Genomic DNA, 18,895 nt, shown 5'->3' with positions numbered 1-18,895 from the left:
GAGGCTCTGGGATACTTCTAGTGAGAATAGTGAAGAGGAAACAAGACCCCCCTTAGGAACTCCCACCCTTCGCCGGAAACTGTCACGCAGAGAGTCACGAAGGCGCATGTCCGTCAAACAGCTTTTATGTTGGCGTAAGTTCCGTAGACGCCCACTGTCAGATTCTACCAGCGACTGACGGAGCCATGCTTTGGGGGCTCCGTTAGTGCCTCGGTTTGGATGACCAGCCAAACCCCAGAGGGATCAAGCTTTTACGCACAAGCAGCTCATTATCCCATCACAGCAATCTGACAGTCTCTGAAAGCAGCTTGTGCAAGCAGAGGGCATCATGAGTGAACCAGCAGGAACCGGAGCAGCTGGAGCGGGAGCAGGTCCAAGCCTGGAAGAAAGGTACAGGGCGTTGGAGGTCCAGCTCGCGCTGCAAACGGCGAGGCTCGAGGAAAGGAGGGCTCAAGATGCGGATAAGGGGAAAACCACCCCACTTGCCAGAAGGGTGCCTGGATTGGTGCAGAAATTTGGGGGGGATCCCAGGAACTATCAAGCCTTTAGGACAGAGATGCAATATGCTCTCAATCTACTGTTTGATGACTTCCCCGATGAGAACTCTAGAGTGGCGTACGTGATTGGCCATCTAGAGGGAGGGACTATCCCATTAAGTAAGCCTTTGCAGGTTACCACAATTGATGGGAGGGAGCTGTTGGGAGGAGAAGTGAGCCAACAGACTGTACCAATGATAATGAGGGTGGCACGACACACAGAACTGATAGCGTTTAACGTAGCCACCTTGGGAGGAGCTCCTATTATCTTGGGAATGAGCTGGCTGGCACTACACGATCCGCTAGTAGGCTGGCATCAGAGAGTGGTTTCCTTTGGATCAGCACATTGCCTAGAACACTGCAAGGAGGGAGAGGGTCAGGCAGGCGCCAGGGCCACTCTAGCAGGGATGGAAGTGATGGACAAGGGGAAGGTGCCACCACAATACGCTGACTTGATTGACGTATTCAGCAAAAAAGAAGCAGATAAACTGCCCCCGCACAGACCCTTTGACTGTCAAATTACCTTACTCCCAGGAGCACAATTGCCAGTGGGCAAGCTGTATGCAATGTCAGACAGTGAGATGCAGGAGTTAAGGGAGTTCATTGACAAGAATCTCAAGCGAGGTTTCATCAGAGAGTCACGAGCGGTGGGGGGCAGCCCAGTGTTCTTTGTGGACAAAAAAAACACGGGTAAACCCAGGCTTGTATGTGATTTCAGGGCCCTAAATGCAGTGTCAGAACCAGTGACTTTCCCTATGCCTAGAATTGATGACATTCTGACACGGGTGAGAAAAGGGAAAATTTTTACCAAGCTGGACCTTAGGGGGGCATATAACTTGATACGTGTGAGAAAGGGGGATGAGTGGAAGACCACTATGTTCACCCCCTTGGGGGCTTTTGAGTACCTGGTTATGCCTTTCGGATTACAAGCGGGCTCCGCCTGTTTTCAATCATTCATGAATCACGTCCTGGGGCCATTGCTCTACAAGAACTGCGTAGCGTTCTTAGATGACGTCCTGGTGTACTCAGAGAATGAGGAGCAGCATGTGCGAGATGTAAGAGAGGTACTGAGCAAACTGCGAAAAAACCGGCTGTGGGTGAAACTGGAGAAGTGTCAGTTTCATACCAGGGAGGTGGAATTCCTGGGGTACCGGTTGTCTGACAAGGGATTGGCCATGGATCCCAGCAAGGTTCAAGCGGTACTGGAATGGAAAACACCAAAGACCAAGAAGGACGTGCAAAGGTTCCTGGGCTTCGGAAACTTCTATAGGAAGTTCATCAAAAACTTTGCCCATTTAACAGCGCCCATCACGGATTGTCTTAGTAGCAAAAAGAAATTTGTTTGGACGGAAGAAGCGCAGCGGGCGTTCGAACGCCTAAAGCAGGCGTTTGCGTCGGAAGAGCAACTTCTGCACGTGGATCTACAACAACCAATGAGAGTGGAGACTGACGCGTCAGACCGAGCGGTGGGGGCCGTGCTTCTCCAGCCGGGAAAAGATACGTCTGAATGGAGACCGTGTGCATTCTTCTCGCGGAAGTTGAACAAATCCGAGAGGAACTACACAGTATACGACCGAGAACTGCTCGCCATTCATGAAGCATTCCGGAAATGGCGGCACTTGCTGATTGGGGCGCAGCACAAGGTTCAAGTCCGAACTGACCACAAAAATCTGGAATACTGGAGAACAGCCCGAGTGCTGAACCAGAGACAAGTGCGATGGGCCCAGGAGTTCTCCAAGTTCCACTTTGAGATTCGTTACGTGCCAGGCTCCGAGAACGTGAGGGTGGATGCTCTTTCCAGGAAACCTGAGTACTTAGAGGGGGAGGGAGCGCCTGAGGCAAGGCATGTAATCCCTGAAGAACGCTGGGTGTGTGGGGCGGCATTGGTGGGGCAGAGGGAACTGATAGAGGGTACTGAGAACGATGAATACGCCCAAGAGAAACTCAGAGAACTCAGGAGGACAGAGGAGAACACAGGGGGGTTTGAAGAAAAGAACGGGGCGTTGTATTACAAAGGGGCACTGTACATACCCGATGGGGAACTGAGGGGCAGAGTACTCAAGCAGTTGCATGACAGCCCCACAGCGGGACATTTTGGACAGCACAAAACCATGTGGTTGGTTACCAGGGAGTTGGTTACCAGGAGAGAGGGTAGCGCCAGCGGGGCTATTACAACCCTTACCCACGCCAGAAAGGCCATGGGAGGCAGTATCCATAGATTTTATGACGGACCTGCCAAAATCCAAAGGCAAAACAGATGTCATGGTGGTGGTAGATCTATTAACCAAAATGTGTCATTTTATAGCTTGTTCACATGCGGTCACAGCGGAGGAAACCGCCAAGTTGTTTGTAGAACATATTTTCAGGTTGCATGGCGCCCCCTTGAGGGTGGTCAGCGACAGAGGGAAACAATTTACTTCCAGGTTCTGGAGGAAACTTATGAGCTTACTGCACGTAGAACTCAATTTCTCTACTGCCCGGCACCCAGAAACAAATGGGCAAGCGGAAAGGGCAAACGGGATTTTACAACAATACCTGAGGTGTTATGTAAAAGACAGAGAAAATGATTGGGTAGATAAGTTACCTCTAGCAGAATTTGCCTACAACAACGCGGAGAACGTGTCCACAGGGATGAGTCCTTTTCTGGCAAATTATGGGTGTCATCCCCGGGCATTCCCCGGAGAGGGAGGGGAGAGGTGGAGCGTGCCGGCGGCGGAACATTTTTTTGAAGAGATGGAAGCGATCCACCGTCAGCTTCAACTTAACTTAGAGAAAGCCAAGGAAGAATATAAGAAGCAAGCAGACAGAAATAGGAGGGAAGGTGAAACTATAAGGGTGGGAGACCGGGTGTGGTTGTCCACCCAAGGACTACCGTTCAAGGGCGGGAGTAAGAAATTGAGACCCAAAAGATTGGGACCCTTTGAGGTCATACAGCAGGTCAACCCAGTAGCATTCAAACTCAGACTGCCCAGTCACATGAAATTACACCCAGTATTTCACAGGTCATTACTGTCGCCGTACCGAGAGGGACGTGAGTGGGGGGAGCGTGAGAGAGAGGCCACCCAAACGCCCGTGATAGAAGAGAGAGAACGCGACATGAACGTGGCAGGAATCATTGATTCCAGGTGGAAGGGGAATCAGGTGGAATATCTGGTAGAATGGGAGGGGGAAGTAGAGTCGGAAAACACTTGGGTACCAGCAGAGGTAGTCAATGACGAGGTTTTAATAGAAACATTTCATCAGCGTTTCCCAAAAAAACCGCAACCCGTGGCACGATTTAGAAGGGAACACTTTGGGACCACCGATGAGGAAGGAGAGTTTGAAGGGTTCCCAGAGTCAGGGGTGGGTGAGGAAGCCGTCTCCGACGAAGAAGAGGAAGACGGGGAGAGAGACGGTACGCCGTGGCTAGAAGTGTTTGAATCCTCGGACGACGAGGAGAGCTCCTTCAGGGGCTTTCCGCCCTCACCGCTAGTGGGAGAGGAGGCGGGGGGGTGAAGGGGGCCCTGGGGGGGAGGTGGATGTCAGGGAACTGCCATCGGAAGGACAGGTGGTGGACAGGCTCCAGGAGAATAGGAGAGACTCTGCAGCAGAAGAAGGAACCAGCAGGGGGAGTGCAGGAGTTACAGCGGAGGGGAGGCTCTGGGATACTTCTAGTGAGAATAGTGAAGAGGGAACAAGACCCCCCTTAGGAACTCCCACCCTTCGCCGGAAACTGTCACGCAGAGAGTCACGAAGGCGCATGTCCGTCAAACAGCTTTTATGTTGGCGTAAGTTCCGTAGACGCCCACTGTCAGATTCTACCAGCGACTGACGGAGCCATGCTTTGGGGGCTCCGTTAGTGCCTCGGTTTGGATGACCAGCCAAACCCCAGAGGGATCAAGCTTTTACGCACAAGCAGCTCATTATCCCATCACAACTAGGAATAATGGGTGTCAGAGAACTGCCATCAGAGCCAGAGGCGGAGGGAAGGCTCCAGAGGGATGCCGGAGAGGGTCCCAGTAGGGAGAGAGGCAGCTCCATCTGCTGGGGAAGGAAATCAGCGTAACACCGGTGGAGAAGGGGGGCAGATGGGGGAATCGGAGAGGAGGCTCCAGGACTCTTCGCCGGAGACCAGCGGGGAGAGCACGGGTACTCCGCTGCCCACACCCTCCCTGCGCAGAAGACTTCCGCACAGGGAGAGTAGGAGGAGACTTGGCGTCAAAGAACTTCTTTGCTGGAAGAAGTTCAAGAAATGGCCACTATTGGATTCTGCCAGCGACTGAGACAGCCACGGTGTGAGGCTGTCCAGACAGAAAGGGTTCAACCAGGTAACCTGGCCAGGAGTGGCAGCAACTTACGCACAAGCAACCCCTAGAACCATTACAATGGGGATAGAGATCTCAAGAAAGCAGACTAGTTTATTTATGTACATGACAACAGCAGTTAGAACTTTATGTGCACCTTTTTTTGGACAAAGAAGTTTTAAAGGTGTGTTGTTGTTTTTAGAAAACACTTCAAATATGGGCTACCATATGCCTGGCTTTTCCCAGACTTTTTTTTTTTTTTTTTAGCAATTTCCAAAAATTCTGCCTGAACACAATTTTCGACAGATGAATCCCGGTTATGTCCAGGATTTTCCGGGTGTATAGCAGCCCTGGTGGAAAGAGAATGGATTACCAACGGAGGAGAAATGGGTTATGAAACTGCTGGACTATGCTGAAATGGCACAATTAACTGCCAAATTAAGACATAATGACGAGGTGCTTAGGGAGGAAAGGAGACCACTGTTGGATGATCTATCAAGTTATCACCCATATATTTATATAGTTATCACAGGCAGGATTTGAGATATAAGCAGCAGATTACTGAAAGATTTAACTGGTAGCGGGGTTTAGATAATAAAAATATGTGTGTTATAAAACAACTAATAAAAAGGAGTAAAAAACAAACAAGCATCAGGAAAGGGTGGGAAGTCTAGAAGAAACTTTGGGTGTTAAAAAACAATTGTACATGTTTTTGGAGGCTTTGTAAAAAAATGATATGGGAAAAAGAGAAAAGGTAAAGTAAGAAATGATGTGTTAGAAGTTTATAAAAGTTTTTCCTCCCTCTCTCATAAAGTTAGAGCTTGTGAACATCTACTGGAGCAGAACGTTGGAGAATTCAGAACAGAAAAAAGAAAGTACAGTGGTACCTCGGGTTAAGAACTTAATTTGTTCCAGAGGTCCGTTCTTAACCTGAAACTGTTCTTAACCTGAGGTACCACTTTAGCTAATGGGGCCTCCTGCTGCCGCCACACGATTTCTGTTCTCATCCTGAAGCAAAGTTCTCAACCCGAGGTACTATTTCTGGGTTAGCGGAGTCTGTAACCTGAAGCGTCTGTAACCTGAAGCATCTATAACTCAAGGTACCACTGTACCTCTATAAGCAGTGCATTGTTAAACTATGGAACTATCTCCCACAGGAGGAAGTGATGACCACCAAGTTGATGGTCTTCTTATTTTACAGTATGGAACCACTTCTGGAATTTCATTCTATTCACTTTTGAGGACGCATTTGCCTACTTCACAGCTCCCAAGACAAAAGACAGGCAGCCTTTGAAATTTGCACTTTCCTGAATTTTGCAACACAGTTCTCCGGCTGAGAGCTGTGTACAAAAATGCACATATTGAGACAAAGTGTGCATAAAAATGAAGATGTTAGTGACAACAATGTGCAAAAAGGGCAGGCCTTGCTTTGCTAAAACGGTGAGTGCTGCACACATAAATGTGCATATGAGGATAAATTTGTGCTAAAACGCTGTTGGGTTTTCAGGATGACTTTTTAGAAACAACTCACAAAATGATGTGGAAATGGGAGAAATGAACATAAGAATGGAAGAAACAGAGGAACACTGAAACTGATATATTGCCCAGTTCCTCACAATCACTGAGTTTCACTTCCCGCCAGGACCCACCGCAGCCCCCTACCAAAACCAATACTGCCATAATATTATGTGTTACAGGGGAATATGGAGAGAGCCATCCCATCAGACCCTGGCAAAGGAATATGGGCACAGCAGAAGCGGGTATTGGAGGCTTTTATTGCCTCAGGGGACATAATGTTCTATCTGCCCCAGGTGCTGTGAGTGAATCACAAGGGCCTTAAATCATTTCATCGTGATTTTTCAAGTAGATTTCAAGTAGATATTTCAAGCGGAGCTTCTCTTCTTGGCAGAGTGGGGGAAATAGTCGATGCTGCTCCAGTCTGGAAGGCTGACAAAATTGTTGACCAGGACGATCTCTCTCTTACTCTTTTTGCTTTTACCTGGAAGAGAATCAGTCTAGAATCAGAGGATGGAGAGCAGAAATAAGGTAAGACAAAAGTAAAGGACCTCTGGACGGTTAAGTCCAATTGGATTCAACTATGGGGTATGGCACTCAACTCCACTTTCAGGCCGAGGGAGCCGGCGTTTGTCTGCAGACAGCTTTCTGGGTCATGTCGCCAGCATGACTAAATCGCTTCTGGTACAACGCAACACCACGACAAGAATTAAATCATTATGCTGGATAGTAGGGTTTAGTGAGGTCAGGGCTGAGGCTGGGTTTGGCAAGAGAGGCTGTTTCACCATTTTGGAGATAATATCAAAGACCCTGCTCCAAAATATATAAACAATTTTGCATGAAAGAAGAGAAGAAGAGTTTGGATTTGATATCCCGCTTTATCACTACCCTAAGGAGTCTCAAAGCGGCTAACATTCTCCTTTCCCTTCCTCCCCCACAACAAACACTCTGTGAGGTGAGTGGGGCTGGGAGACTTCAGAGAAGTGTGACTAGCCCAAGGTCACCCAGCAGCTGCAGGTGGAGGAGCGAAGATGCGAACTTGGTTACCCAGATTATGAGTCTACCGCTCTTAACCACTACACCACACTGGCTCTATGTTCCAAAGTTCCCACAGCCTCTCCAGCAAAGTTGGGGGATAGGGGTTTGTTGATTTTGGCTAGATGAACTGGAGTCCTGAAAAAAACCTCTTAGGCAACCACCCGATCTGAAATCCTTAAGTCCCACGAATGTTGACGCCACTGAGCTGGATAACAACAACAACAACAACAACAACTAATTATTTATACCCTGCCCATCTGGCTGGGTTTCCCCAGTCTCTCTGGGCGGCTTCCAACAAAAGATTAAAAGTAAATTAAAACACCAGTCATTAAAAATTTTCCTAAACAGGGCTGTCTTCAGATGTCTTCTAAACGTCAATGTCTTGACTCTGCATAAGGCTGCTTCCTATGTTTTTGCGGACGAGCGGTGCAAAAGAGCGGGCGCCACACAGATCTACTGCTGTGGTCCTCCCATGTAGGGCTGGCAGGTACTTACTTCTGGGCTTTGGGTGCTCCTTTCTTTGGACCTTTTTTCTTCTCGCCCCCCTTTTTCTCCCGAGCCTTCTGGCCTTCTTTATTCCTAAGGAAACAAAGAAACCCTTGCTGTTGTTCCCTGGCAACCGGCACTCAAGTGGCACATGGCCAGCATTTGCCCTCTCATCCTTCCTGGTTCTTTCCCCAGCACTTTCCCACTGTCTGTCACGGCATCCATCGACTCATGGAGTACTGCAGTGGCATGGCTACTTGTTCATCAGAATAAGAGCCCTGGCGGGACTTCCAGGCAAGGAACGTGGCGGACTGAACATCTACTGTCAACAGCTAAGCCGGCAGAGATAATTGTATGGGGATTAATGATAGCCAAGCCATAGATCTTGGTTATCGAATTCGCTCTGAATAGAGTCAGTGCTTTCCCCCCCTAGAAAAAGTGTTGTCTACAGGTTCTATGGGGGAAGCCATGACTGCATGAAGTGGCATCATAGTGCTTTAAATGCATGGTGGGCATGCATATACGTGGCTTGGGTTTGGTTTAAAGACACAGTAAGGGAGACAGGGGATATTGCATCTGCTCGCCCAGAGTTATGATCTGGACAGTATGCCTGGTCATGAAATTAGTATGGAGACATGTACTGCAATTCAATTAAAATTATGGTAGCTCTCTTTAATGGTGCATCTATACATACAGTGGTATCTTGTTTCTCGAACAGCCTAGTTCACGAACAACTTGGAACCCGAGTGTAGCAAACCCAGAAGTGAGCATTCCGGTTTCTCTTTTTTTTTGGGGGGGGGGGAGTCGAATGTGCTTTGTTTTGAGTTGCACTGCTTATTAGCGTCCTACCATTTTAATCAAAGAGTTCCGCTTCCGTTTTTAGTGTTGTGCTGCTAATTAGTATCCTATCTATGTGCAGACCAGTGCGAGAGATCGCGCTGATTCGGGAGGTGGGGGAGAAGTGTTCTTGCAGTGCTCTGCAGCCCAGCTGCTTTGACATGAGAGAGAGAAAGAGATCTCAAAAGATCACACTGATTAGGGGAGTGCAGAGAAGCGCCATGGCAGCTCTGCAGCCCAGCTGTTTTGACAGGAGAAAGAGGGAGAGATCTCAAAAGACAGAGCTGATGGGGTGGAGGGGAGAAGCGTTTTAGGGGTAGTTTTTCAACAGCCTGGAACGGATTAATCGTTTTTGCATTACTTTCTATGGGAAAGTGCGCCTTGGTTTTGGAATGTTTCGGTTTTGGAACGGACTTCTGGAATGGATTAAGTTTGAGAACCAAGGTACCTCTGTATAGCACAGCACGTGCCCATTCTATGCAAATCCCCTTCATTCCCTTTGGTCCAGGGCCAGCCCAAGGCATTTTTCTGCCTGAGGAGGAGGTTATGCTCCCAACACCATTCCATGCACAGAAACCAACTGGAAAGGGAAGGTGAAACATTGGCCAATCAATAGTGTCCTTCATGACACATGATACCAGCAGGTTAGTTATGGGGGTTCAGGATAGGCTGCGTGACAGACACAGCTCTGTCATCCAACAGAAGGCAAGTAAGAAGTGTGCCATGATAGAAGTTTATAAAAAATTATGCACGACCTGGGAGAAAGTGTATAGAGAAAACCTCCCCCTGCCAAAAAACCCCCTCTAGAATGTTAGAAGATTCAGAACAGATAAAATAAATTCCTTCTTCAGGCAGCGCATCGTTGAACCATGGAACTCACACCTGCAGTAGGCGGGGATGACTATTGACTTAAAGGTAAAGGGACCCCTGACCATTAGGCCAGTCGTGGCTGACTCTGGGGTTGCGGCACTCATTGCGCTTTACTGGCCGAGGGAGCTGGCGTACAGCTTCCAGGTCGTGTGGCCAGCATGACTAAGCCACTTCTGGTGAACCAGAGCAGCGCACAGAAACGGCGTTTACCTTCCCGCCGGAGCGGTACCTATTTATCTACTTGCACTGTGTGCTTTCGAACTGCTAGGTTGGTAGGAGCTGGGACCGAGCAACAGGAGCTCACCCCGTCATGGGGATTCGAACCGCCGACCTTCTGATCGGCAAGTCCTAGGCTCTGTGGTTTAATCCACAGTGCCACCTGCGTCCCATGACTATTGACTATTGACTATTGACTTAGGTGGCTTCAAAAGAGGATTGGACAAATTAATTGGGGGGAAGGCTACTACTAGCTATGTTCTGCCTCCACAGTAGGAGGCAACAACTGGTCTGAAGACCAGTTGCTGGAAAGCACAGGAGTGGAGAAGTGCTCTTCTGCTCAAGTCCTGCCTGTGGTTTCCCCGCTGTGACACGCATGAGCTGAAAATGGGAGGTTCAAGCTCCATTCACACACCATCCTGACGCCCTGACACTTACGGTAGTTGGGACTGGCTGGGTACCGGTGGTGGTGCCTCTGCAACTGGTGGCGCACTAAGGAAACAGGAAAAAAAGGGAGCAAAGAGTTTAGAAGTGAGAAGCAGGCTTTGGCCCCTTGCAACCACGCCAGAGATAGCAGCTTATTTACTTCCTCCCCAACTGTTGCGTGGCGACTTCCTGTCACCCCCCCCAGTGGAAAAAAAGACTCATAACACAATTTTTAAGGTTAATGGGCAAAATAAGCCCACAACATTATTGGTCACAGGTGGTGAGCGGTATTGGCTTAGGCATTGGTCCTAACCAACTATATCCGGCTTCAGCAAGTCTGGAAAGGGTTAACCGCCAGTAGGGGGACTCCTGCTGATGCACATCAACTAGGAACTCCCCCAGGGTCACCGATAGGGGGCCTTAGTGTTGGAAAACAAGCCTTCTTTAGGAGAAGCTGGCAACTCTCCCAAGCTCCCGGCTTGGTCTCTGGTGACCTCCCTGGCTGCAATCCCTGCAGGATCCAGGCTAGGTCTCGATAGGCGATACTTCCCAGCGTGGGAAGTACACACCCACTCCCTCCTGCTTCCCTAGCAGGGAAAGGAGATAGACAGAAACGTCTATTTACATGCTTTTATTTTGACTTTTCAGCACTACAGAAAACATGTCCATTCACTTCAGACTCCTTCCAGCAAGTGGCAAAGACTTCCTGTACATACACAAGAGGAAGGTCTCAAATTACACTCTGAGCAAATTCCGGTGAATTGCCCTGTGAACTGACTGTCCCACTGTTTCCCACAGTCAGTCCCATCATGCCCATCATGTGATGTTTTCAAGCTATCAGTTTGCAGCTGCGTTGCTTTCATATCGTAACACTTAGGCCCTCACCTCCATAGGCTTTGGACAGGGCCACGCCCCCCAGAATCCTTTATCGGACTACCCTTCAATATGTGGGGCAGGTGATGGCACTTCCTCCCCTCTTCCATCTACAGAACAATACCAATTCCTAACTGCCAATACCGAGAAAGTTGTGGCGATTTGCTACGAGGTCAGTGAAAACCAAGTGGCTGGTGCCAATTTTCCGAGTAGAAAAATTCCTACCAGGCCCCTCAACGGCGATCAACCAAGGTCCATAGCAAGGTCATGGAACGAAAACCTTGTAGGGCGCGAGGGTGGGAAACAGGAGTAGCTGGAGGCAGCAAAAGAGGGAGCTCCCCGGCTGCGCCCCCTTTAAATAGGTCATGCCACGCCTCCAGAGCCAGCCAATTGGCTGGCCAGGGGGTGATGCGGCTGGGGATTCCCCCAATCATGCGGGGCTGGGCTCCAGCCACCATGCGCGTGGTGGGAGCGTGCAGCCCGCAACCCCACCTCCTCTGGAGGGCGGAAGTGGCTTTCCCATTTAACAGAGATAGTCCCTGTTTTCTGCCAGTTGTTGGCCTGTTGTGTCCTTACAGATCCAAACCTAGACCAAGGAGTATAAAATGACAGCTAATTAAAATTACAGCTAGTTGCTCTCCTCTGCCCCTCACTCTTGCTGTCTTATAGTTCAGTCCTACACCTGATGGTTCAGAGGTGCTTCCAAGCACTGGTGGAGAAAGGGGGGTGCGGTGGGTGCTGCCCACCCCGGGGGGGGGGGGGAGTCAGCCCTGAGGGGGGGGTGGCACTGCTGTGGGTGGCACCCCACTGGGATGCTCGCCGGCGCATCCCCTGGGCAGCTAGCCCTGCCCCCCCCCCAGTGCACAGCATGGAGCTGTGCTTCCAAGTCTCTTTCTCATAAGTAACTGAAGACAGGTACAAATTGCTTGTACCCAGGAACACCCCTCTAAGTGCACTGCTCAGCTGCTGGGTCACCAACTACATAGACTGTAAACTCATTGAATGCTACCTGTGCATACCCTATTTGTGCCCCAGGTCCACAGACTGTGCACTCCTTGAATGCAATGTGTGAACCCACCTCCCGTTCAGTGTATACAAGGTAGCACTCAAGTCTTTTTGTTACCCCACCCCCATTCAGTTTGATGAAAGATTAAAGCAAAGTGCCTTATAAAGAAGTAAATAAACTAAACAACAAATGATAAATATAATTACACTTTGCTCCTTTTGACTTGGTAAGTTATCAGGCCTCCAGCTAAGATGATCCCAAAAAGACTTCCAATAGCAATCACTGCGATGATCCCCAGAGGAAGGCCTTTGGCTTTTGCCGCTTCGTCGCTGTCCTCCTCTGAAGGTTTAGACTCTAAAAAAACCCGAATAGACATGTGAGATCTAGGAAAATGGCTCCCAATGCCTCCTTGCTCCAGCTTGTCCCATGTAGTGGCCTTCCTTATCCTTGCCACCATTGGAACGTAGGGATGGGAGAGTTGTTGGCTGGCATCCGTCTGTCTCGAGAGACAATGGAGTGTGCTTCCGTGGGTGAAGCCAAACCGCTGCAGTAGCAGCCCCAAAGTGAATCCTGGGCAGCGTGTATGGAGGTTCTGGGCTGCCCAGGCGACAGGACTCCTGATGTGGCCTTGCTGATGTGGTCTAAGGAGATAGATCAGAGGGGCTTGGAAATTACTCATCAACACAGTGAGCTCCTAGATAGCAGACTGAGGAGAAGAAGAAGAGGAGGAGGAGGAGGAGGAGGAGGAGGAGGAGGAGTTTGGATTTGATATCCCACTTTATCACTACCCGAAGGAGTCTCAAAGCAGCTAACATTCTCCTTTCCCTTCCTGCCCCACAACAAACACTCTGCGAGGCGAGTGGGGCTAAGAGACTTCAGAGAAGTGTGACTAGCCCTAGGTCACCCAACAGCTGCATGTGGAGGAGCGGGGAAGCGAACCCGGTTCACCAGATTACAAGTCTACCGCTCTTAACCACTACACCACACTGGCTGTCATGCAGGTCACTATGGTGAGGGGTAGCGTAGAATTGTAGAGTTGGAAGGATCATCTAATCCATCCCCCTGCAATGCAGGAATCTCAAGTGTATTACTATTTATCTGTACCAGTGAAGTACCGTATTTTTCACTCCATAAGATGCACTTCTTTCTTCCTAAAAGGTAAGGGGAAATGTCTGTGCGTCTTATGGAGTGAATGTGTGGTCCCTGGAGCCGAATTGCCCAGGGGCAAAAAGCAGATCATGCTCTCTTTTTTTTGAAAGTGGGAAGGGGGTGTTGAAACAAAGCCGCTAATCGGCAAGTGATTGGGAGGGAGATAAGGGACGCTAGCAGTGAAGGAGGCTGCCTGGGAGCGGGGAGGTAAAGACAGTGAACTTGCAAGGAGAGAAGACAGGAAGACTAAAGCAATAAGGAGAAAAATTAGAAGAAAAGGAGGAGCAAAAAACTGCTCCAGCTAATGAAAAGACACTAAGGCAAACAAGAGGGAAGGGAGTGATGAAAGGAAACAGCTGATCGGTGGGATCGGAAGAGAGATAAAGGACACTAGCTGAGGCTGCTTGGGAGGGGGGAGGTAAAAGCCCATGGATCCTCAGGATTTTTACATTGGGTCACCCCAAATTCACCATCAGATCACATAGTATTTCCATGACTACAGCCTGCACCAAAAAAAACATACACCCACTGTTGCATGGGGCCACAATGGCGCAAAAACGTGGTTACAAAGCATGGATCCACATGGATCCTCAGGATTTTTGCATTGGGGCACCCCAAATTCACCATCAGATCACACATCTGTGGCCACAGCATGAACCACAAAAATCATGCATCCACTGTTTTGTTTCGTTCAGAATATATATATTTTTTTCTTGTTTTCCTCCTCTAAAAACTAGGTGCGTTTTATGGTCAGGTGCATCTTATGGAGCGAAAAATATGATACACACACACACACACACACACACACACACACACACACACAGGTCTCTCTTGTATCCTCCTTTTTCAGGCTGCAATTCCTCTTTATTGGCAAAGCCTCAGTGGCCACGGTCCTACTAAGATCTCTAGTGGATGCTCGACTCTGCATGAAGGCTAGTCTTACCATTTGGCCATGAGGCAGATACCTCAGGCAGCAGGTTCTAGGGGTCACAGAAGGGCATCAAGTCGGTATTTAATTTGCTAACGTATTTCCTTACCACAGTTATTGAGTTTATTATGATCCATGCTTGGGAGAAGGAGAGGCGTTTGTGGGATTTTCTGCCTCAGGTGCTAAAACAATTTGCTGTGCATCTTGATTTGGAGGGGTGATGGTGGAACAGACACTTGTCTTGCTGACTCAAGCAACAATGTGTCTGGGGACACCCCTGTCTCGCATCTCAAAGGTAGGTTGGTGTGCCAGAAAGGGGCTGCAGCTCAGCAGAAGAGCACTGGCAAAACCAAAACTGGTGCCAATTTGAACCAAAATAAACAATTAGTGGTTTGATTCCCTGCCCCCCAGACCTAGGCTAAGGTTCTATAGGATGTAAAATGTTTACCTTTGAACACCACAGCTTTTTCTCCCTCTTTCATCTCTTTACCACCAACTCCTTGTACTTCCACCTGCAGCAGATATAAGATGGCATCTTCAGGAGTTAGCTTCGTTATGTGGAGGGCACATTCTGCATTTACAGATTCCCTGCCAGTATAGGCAAAATGGTACTCCAGTGAGGAATTGGGTGGTGGTATGTAGGTCAAGATTTGCTTGGACTTTGCCTTACTCCCCCGAAACCAAGTGCAGGAGGCGTAGCTGCCTATCCCTTTTGGGATTAGGGTGACGTCCATTCCTATCTCTGGAGTAACTGGTTCCAAATCGATAGTAATTTCACCACCAGGACTCTCGGGTTCATCAGGCCCCCCAGGAAAATCAGGACCCTCAGTTTGCATAGTTTGCATGGTTTCCGAACCAGTAACTGTGGCACCCGTAGTTTCTGACCCAGGAGGAACAGTAGGAACCTTTGTTGTTGCTGCAGGAGGAAGAGGAGGAGGAGGCGGTGGTGGAGGTGGTGGAGGAGGAGGAACAGTAGCCTTAGGTGTCACTACAGGAGGTGGTCGTGGTGGAGGAGGTGGAGGAGGTGGAGGAGGTGGAGGAGGAGGAGGAGGTGCAACAGTAGCCTTAGGTGTCACTACAGGAGGTGGTCGTGGTGGAGGAGGTGGAGGAGGTGGAGGAGGAGGAGGAGGTGCAACAGTAGCCTTAGGTGTCACTGCAGGAGGTGGAGGTGGTGGTGGTGGAGGAGGAGGTGGAGGTGGTGGTGGAACAGTAGCCTTAGATGTCACTGCAGGAGGTGGAGGTGGTGGTGGTGGAGGAGGAGGTGGAGGTGGTGGTGGAACAGTAGCCTTAGGTGTCACTGGAGGAGGAGGTGGAGGAGGTGGAGGTGGTGGAAGAGTAGCCTTAGGTGTCACTGGAGGAGGAGGTGGAGGTGGAGGTGGTGGAAGAGTAGCCTTAGGTGTCACTGGAGGTGGTGGTGGAGGAGGAGGAGGAGGTGGAGGTGGAGGTGGTGGAAGAGTAGCCTTAGGTGTCACTGGAGGTGGTGGTGGTGGTGGAGGAGGAGGTGGAGGTGGTGGAAGAGTAGCCTTAGGTGTCACTGGAGGTGGTGGAAGAGTAGCCTTAGAGGTTACTGCAGGAGGAGCCCCAGTTGTTGCAGGTGGAGCACCAGCTGTTGTTGCAGGAGCCCCAGCTGTGGTGGCAGGAGGAGCGACAGCCACGGTTGTTGCTGCTGCCGTCATCACAGGAGCAAACAGGAAGCAAGAGCTCAAGATGTAGGCTGTGGAGTGAGGAAGAGAGACAGTCATTCAGTTCAGGAGGCCAACAGCAGTCAGGAATAACAGAGATAGCAACCCTCTTGATTTTATTTCTAGATCACCAAGCCAGACTGAAGGCCTGGATGATGCCTTCGTAGAGCAGATTACCAAACATATTTTTTTAAAAAGGAAAGATATAGCAGTCATGGGAGACGCCAACTACCCCAATATCTGTTGGAACACAGACTTCCCAGGAGGTAGAAGAAGCAACAAGGGAATCTTCTATATTGGACCTGGTCCTCACCAACAGGGAATAACTAATTGACAAAGTGGAAGTACTTGGAAAGTTTGGAGGAAGATGAATGTAGTTGGACATGAACTCTGGATTTTAAGGAGGCCAATTTCAAAAAGCTCAAGGAGCTAGTGGATGAGATCCCATGGTCAGAAACATGAAAAGAGAAGGGAGTCCAAGATGGATGGGAGCTTCTTAAAGGTGAAATATTGAAGGCCCCAAAGCAGACATTTTCAACAGGAAAGAAAAAGTAGGAGGCATATAAAGAAACAGATGTGTCTGCTTAAGGAGCTTACAGGTGAGCTGGGATTTAAGAAAGACACATTTTTAAAAAAATGGGAGAAATGGGAAATCACAAAGGAGGAACCAACACACGAGTAGAAAACAGTTGCAGAGTGAAGGTCGGGCTGGCTAAAGCTCAGAATGAGCTCAGACTTGCAAGAGAGGTTAAAAATAGTAATAAATGTATTTCTGGCTTTGTCATGAGTCATTGGTGGTCACTCCTCGCCGCCCTCTGCGAGAAGCAAGGGGGTTGAGGTGAGGGAAAGCCAGGATTCATGAGGCAAAAATAATATGCAGTTGAAAGGGTTGACAATAGGACCCATGAAGGGGAGGATGGGAAGTCCAGAGATTCGGAGGAATCTTTAAATATGGATGAGTATGATTGTACAGTGGTACCTTGGGTTACATATGCTTCAGGTTACAGACACTTCAGGTTACAGACTCCACTAACCCAGAAATAGTACCTCGGGTTAAGTACTTTGCTTCAGGATGAGAACAGAAATCGTGCTCTGGCAGCATGGCAGCAGCAGGAGGCCCCATTAGCTAAAGTTGTGCTTCAGGTTAAGAACAGTTTCAGGTTAAGTACGGACCTCCAAAATGAATTAAGTACTTAACCCGAGGTACCACTGTATTGTCATATTCTTATCCTTGTAAAATCAAATAAAAATTATTTCCAAAAAGGAAGAAGAAGCTAACGCTGTTCTATGCAGCCTTGACCGAAGCATAAGGTCCAAGGGAAGTCATAGCCTTGGTCAGACCACTAACTGGAGTCGTGTGTTCTAGGTGCCACCGTTTAAGAAATATATTGAGAGGTTTGGAATGCTGATTCTTCTCCCCAGGCCAGAACCTCTGTTCCCCAGAGACACCCCCCCATGTCTTACCTGCTAGAAGTAGAACCAGGCAGGACCTTGCAAACCCAGAAGGTCCACAAGCTGTTGGGCGGCGTCTGCATGTTGTTTGAGTTGCTCTTGCAGGTGGGAGGGTTTGGGGCATCCTGGGAGGTTCTCTTTGTGCCCAGGTTGGTGCCTGGGTTCCCCCCGTGTTCTTTGATGCCGGTGACTGGGATCCCCAGCTGAGCCTAGACACCCATCCTAGGTTCTCTTCTCCCACCCTAGGCCCAGGGTGCTTCAGTGCCAAGAGCCTGCTCAGCCCCAGTGTAAACTCCCGGGTAACAAGAGAAAGAGGTCATAAAGCAGAGACATGAGTCATGAGCTGAGGGAGACCCCATGGCTTTCCTTCTGCCCTGCTATGAAATAATAATAGTAATTATTATTATTATTATTATTTATACCCCACCCATCTGGCTGCTTTTCCCCAACCACTCTGGGCAGCTCCCAACAGTATATTAAAAACACGATAAAACATCCAACATTTCAAACTCCCCTAAACAGGGCTGCCTTCAGATGTCTTCTAAAAGTCAAGTAGTTGTTTATTTCCTTGACATCTGATGGGAGGGCGTTCCTCAGGGCGGGCGCCACCACCGAGAAGGTCCTCTGCCTGGTTCCCTGTAACCTGACTTCTCGCAGGGTGGGAACCACCAGAAGGCCCTCAGAGCTGGACCTCAGTGTCCGGGCAGAATGATGGGGGTGGAGACACTCCTTCAGGTCTACTGGGCTGAGGCCGTTTAGGGCTTTAAAGGTCACCACCAACCCTTTGAATTGTGCCCAGAAACGTACTGGGAGTCAATATAGGTCTTTCAGGACCGGTGTTATGTGGTCTCAGTGGCCACTCCCAGTCACCAGTCTAGCTGTCGCATTCTGGATTAGTTGTAGTTTCCAGGTCACCTTCAAAGGTAGCCCAACGAACAGGCAGGCAATCAACTCTTACATCCTCCTAGTGTCACAGTAGCTTCTGCAGTGTGTGGAGACTGGCCCCTTCCTTGGAGACATCTGAGGCACTTTATCTGATTTCTTTAGCATGAAGCTAGGTTTAGGGGGAGAAATTTGACTTGGTGGGCATGTGAACCCTCCTATACCTCACTTTCCAAAGCAATTAGAATCATAGCATCGTCGAGCTGGAAGGGACCACAAGGGTCATCAAGACAAATGCCCCCCGCAATGAAAGGAATCACTTCTTTGTGATTGGCAACCCAGTTCTCTGGCCAAGGAAAGTGTGCAGAAATCCATGCGCTAGGCATTACGTCGGGCAAAATTGCACTGCAAAAAAAAAAAAAAAAGGTGTATATCTCTGCTTGGCAAGAAATGTGCATGTTAAGAGAAAATCCGTGCTTTCACGAGGTCTTAAAAAAACCCAACTTACTGCACACTAATGTGTAGTTGAACTTGCAATTGCAAAATATGAGAAATGGGGAGAAACAGAAATGGACTTATTTGCCTACTGTTACTCACTGATGAGACAACAGCAACACCACCAATAACCCAATAACAATATGCACATTACAGAATACTATGGCAGATACTGGAACATAAACCCATTCCAGCAGTCCTTTGCAAAGCAGTGCCAATAC

At 49.0% G+C, this 18,895-nt stretch overlaps 1 protein-coding gene and 1 long non-coding RNA gene across 5 annotated transcripts; one reads left to right on the top strand and one right to left on the bottom strand.

Moving 5' to 3' along the window:
* Positions 1-6,577: 6,577 nt before the first annotated feature.
* Positions 6,578-15,159, bottom strand: LOC310851679 (uncharacterized protein). The gene is made up of 5 exons (XM_083754309.1): positions 14,612-15,159; positions 12,293-12,440; positions 10,220-10,273; positions 7,868-7,951; positions 6,578-6,818 (listed from the first exon to the last, which is right to left on the bottom strand). The coding sequence occupies exons 1-5, from the start codon at positions 15,006-15,008 to the stop codon at positions 6,815-6,817; spliced, it is 687 nt and encodes a 228-aa protein (XP_083610435.1). The 5' UTR covers positions 15,009-15,159; the 3' UTR covers positions 6,578-6,814.
* On the top strand, positions 14,968-17,447 carry LOC310851800. Of its 4 annotated transcripts, none has more exons than XR_014567818.1 (4): positions 14,968-15,106; positions 15,527-15,643; positions 15,692-15,884; positions 17,320-17,447. It is a non-coding gene; the product is annotated as an uncharacterized lncRNA (long non-coding RNA). The 4 variants fall into 4 exon arrangements; XR_014567819.1 differs by lacking the exon at positions 14,968-15,106 and adding an exon at positions 15,403-15,430 and having other exon boundaries at positions 15,539-15,643; XR_014567820.1 differs by lacking the exon at positions 14,968-15,106 and adding an exon at positions 15,471-15,487.
* Positions 17,448-18,895: the final 1,448 nt, after the last annotated feature.

This window comes from Podarcis gaigeae (assembly GCF_964106915.1).
Source record: "Podarcis gaigeae genome assembly, chromosome: 8".
Taxonomy (NCBI): domain Eukaryota; kingdom Metazoa; phylum Chordata; class Lepidosauria; order Squamata; family Lacertidae; genus Podarcis; species Podarcis gaigeae.
This window is presented reverse-complemented; position numbering and strand designations above follow the sequence as displayed.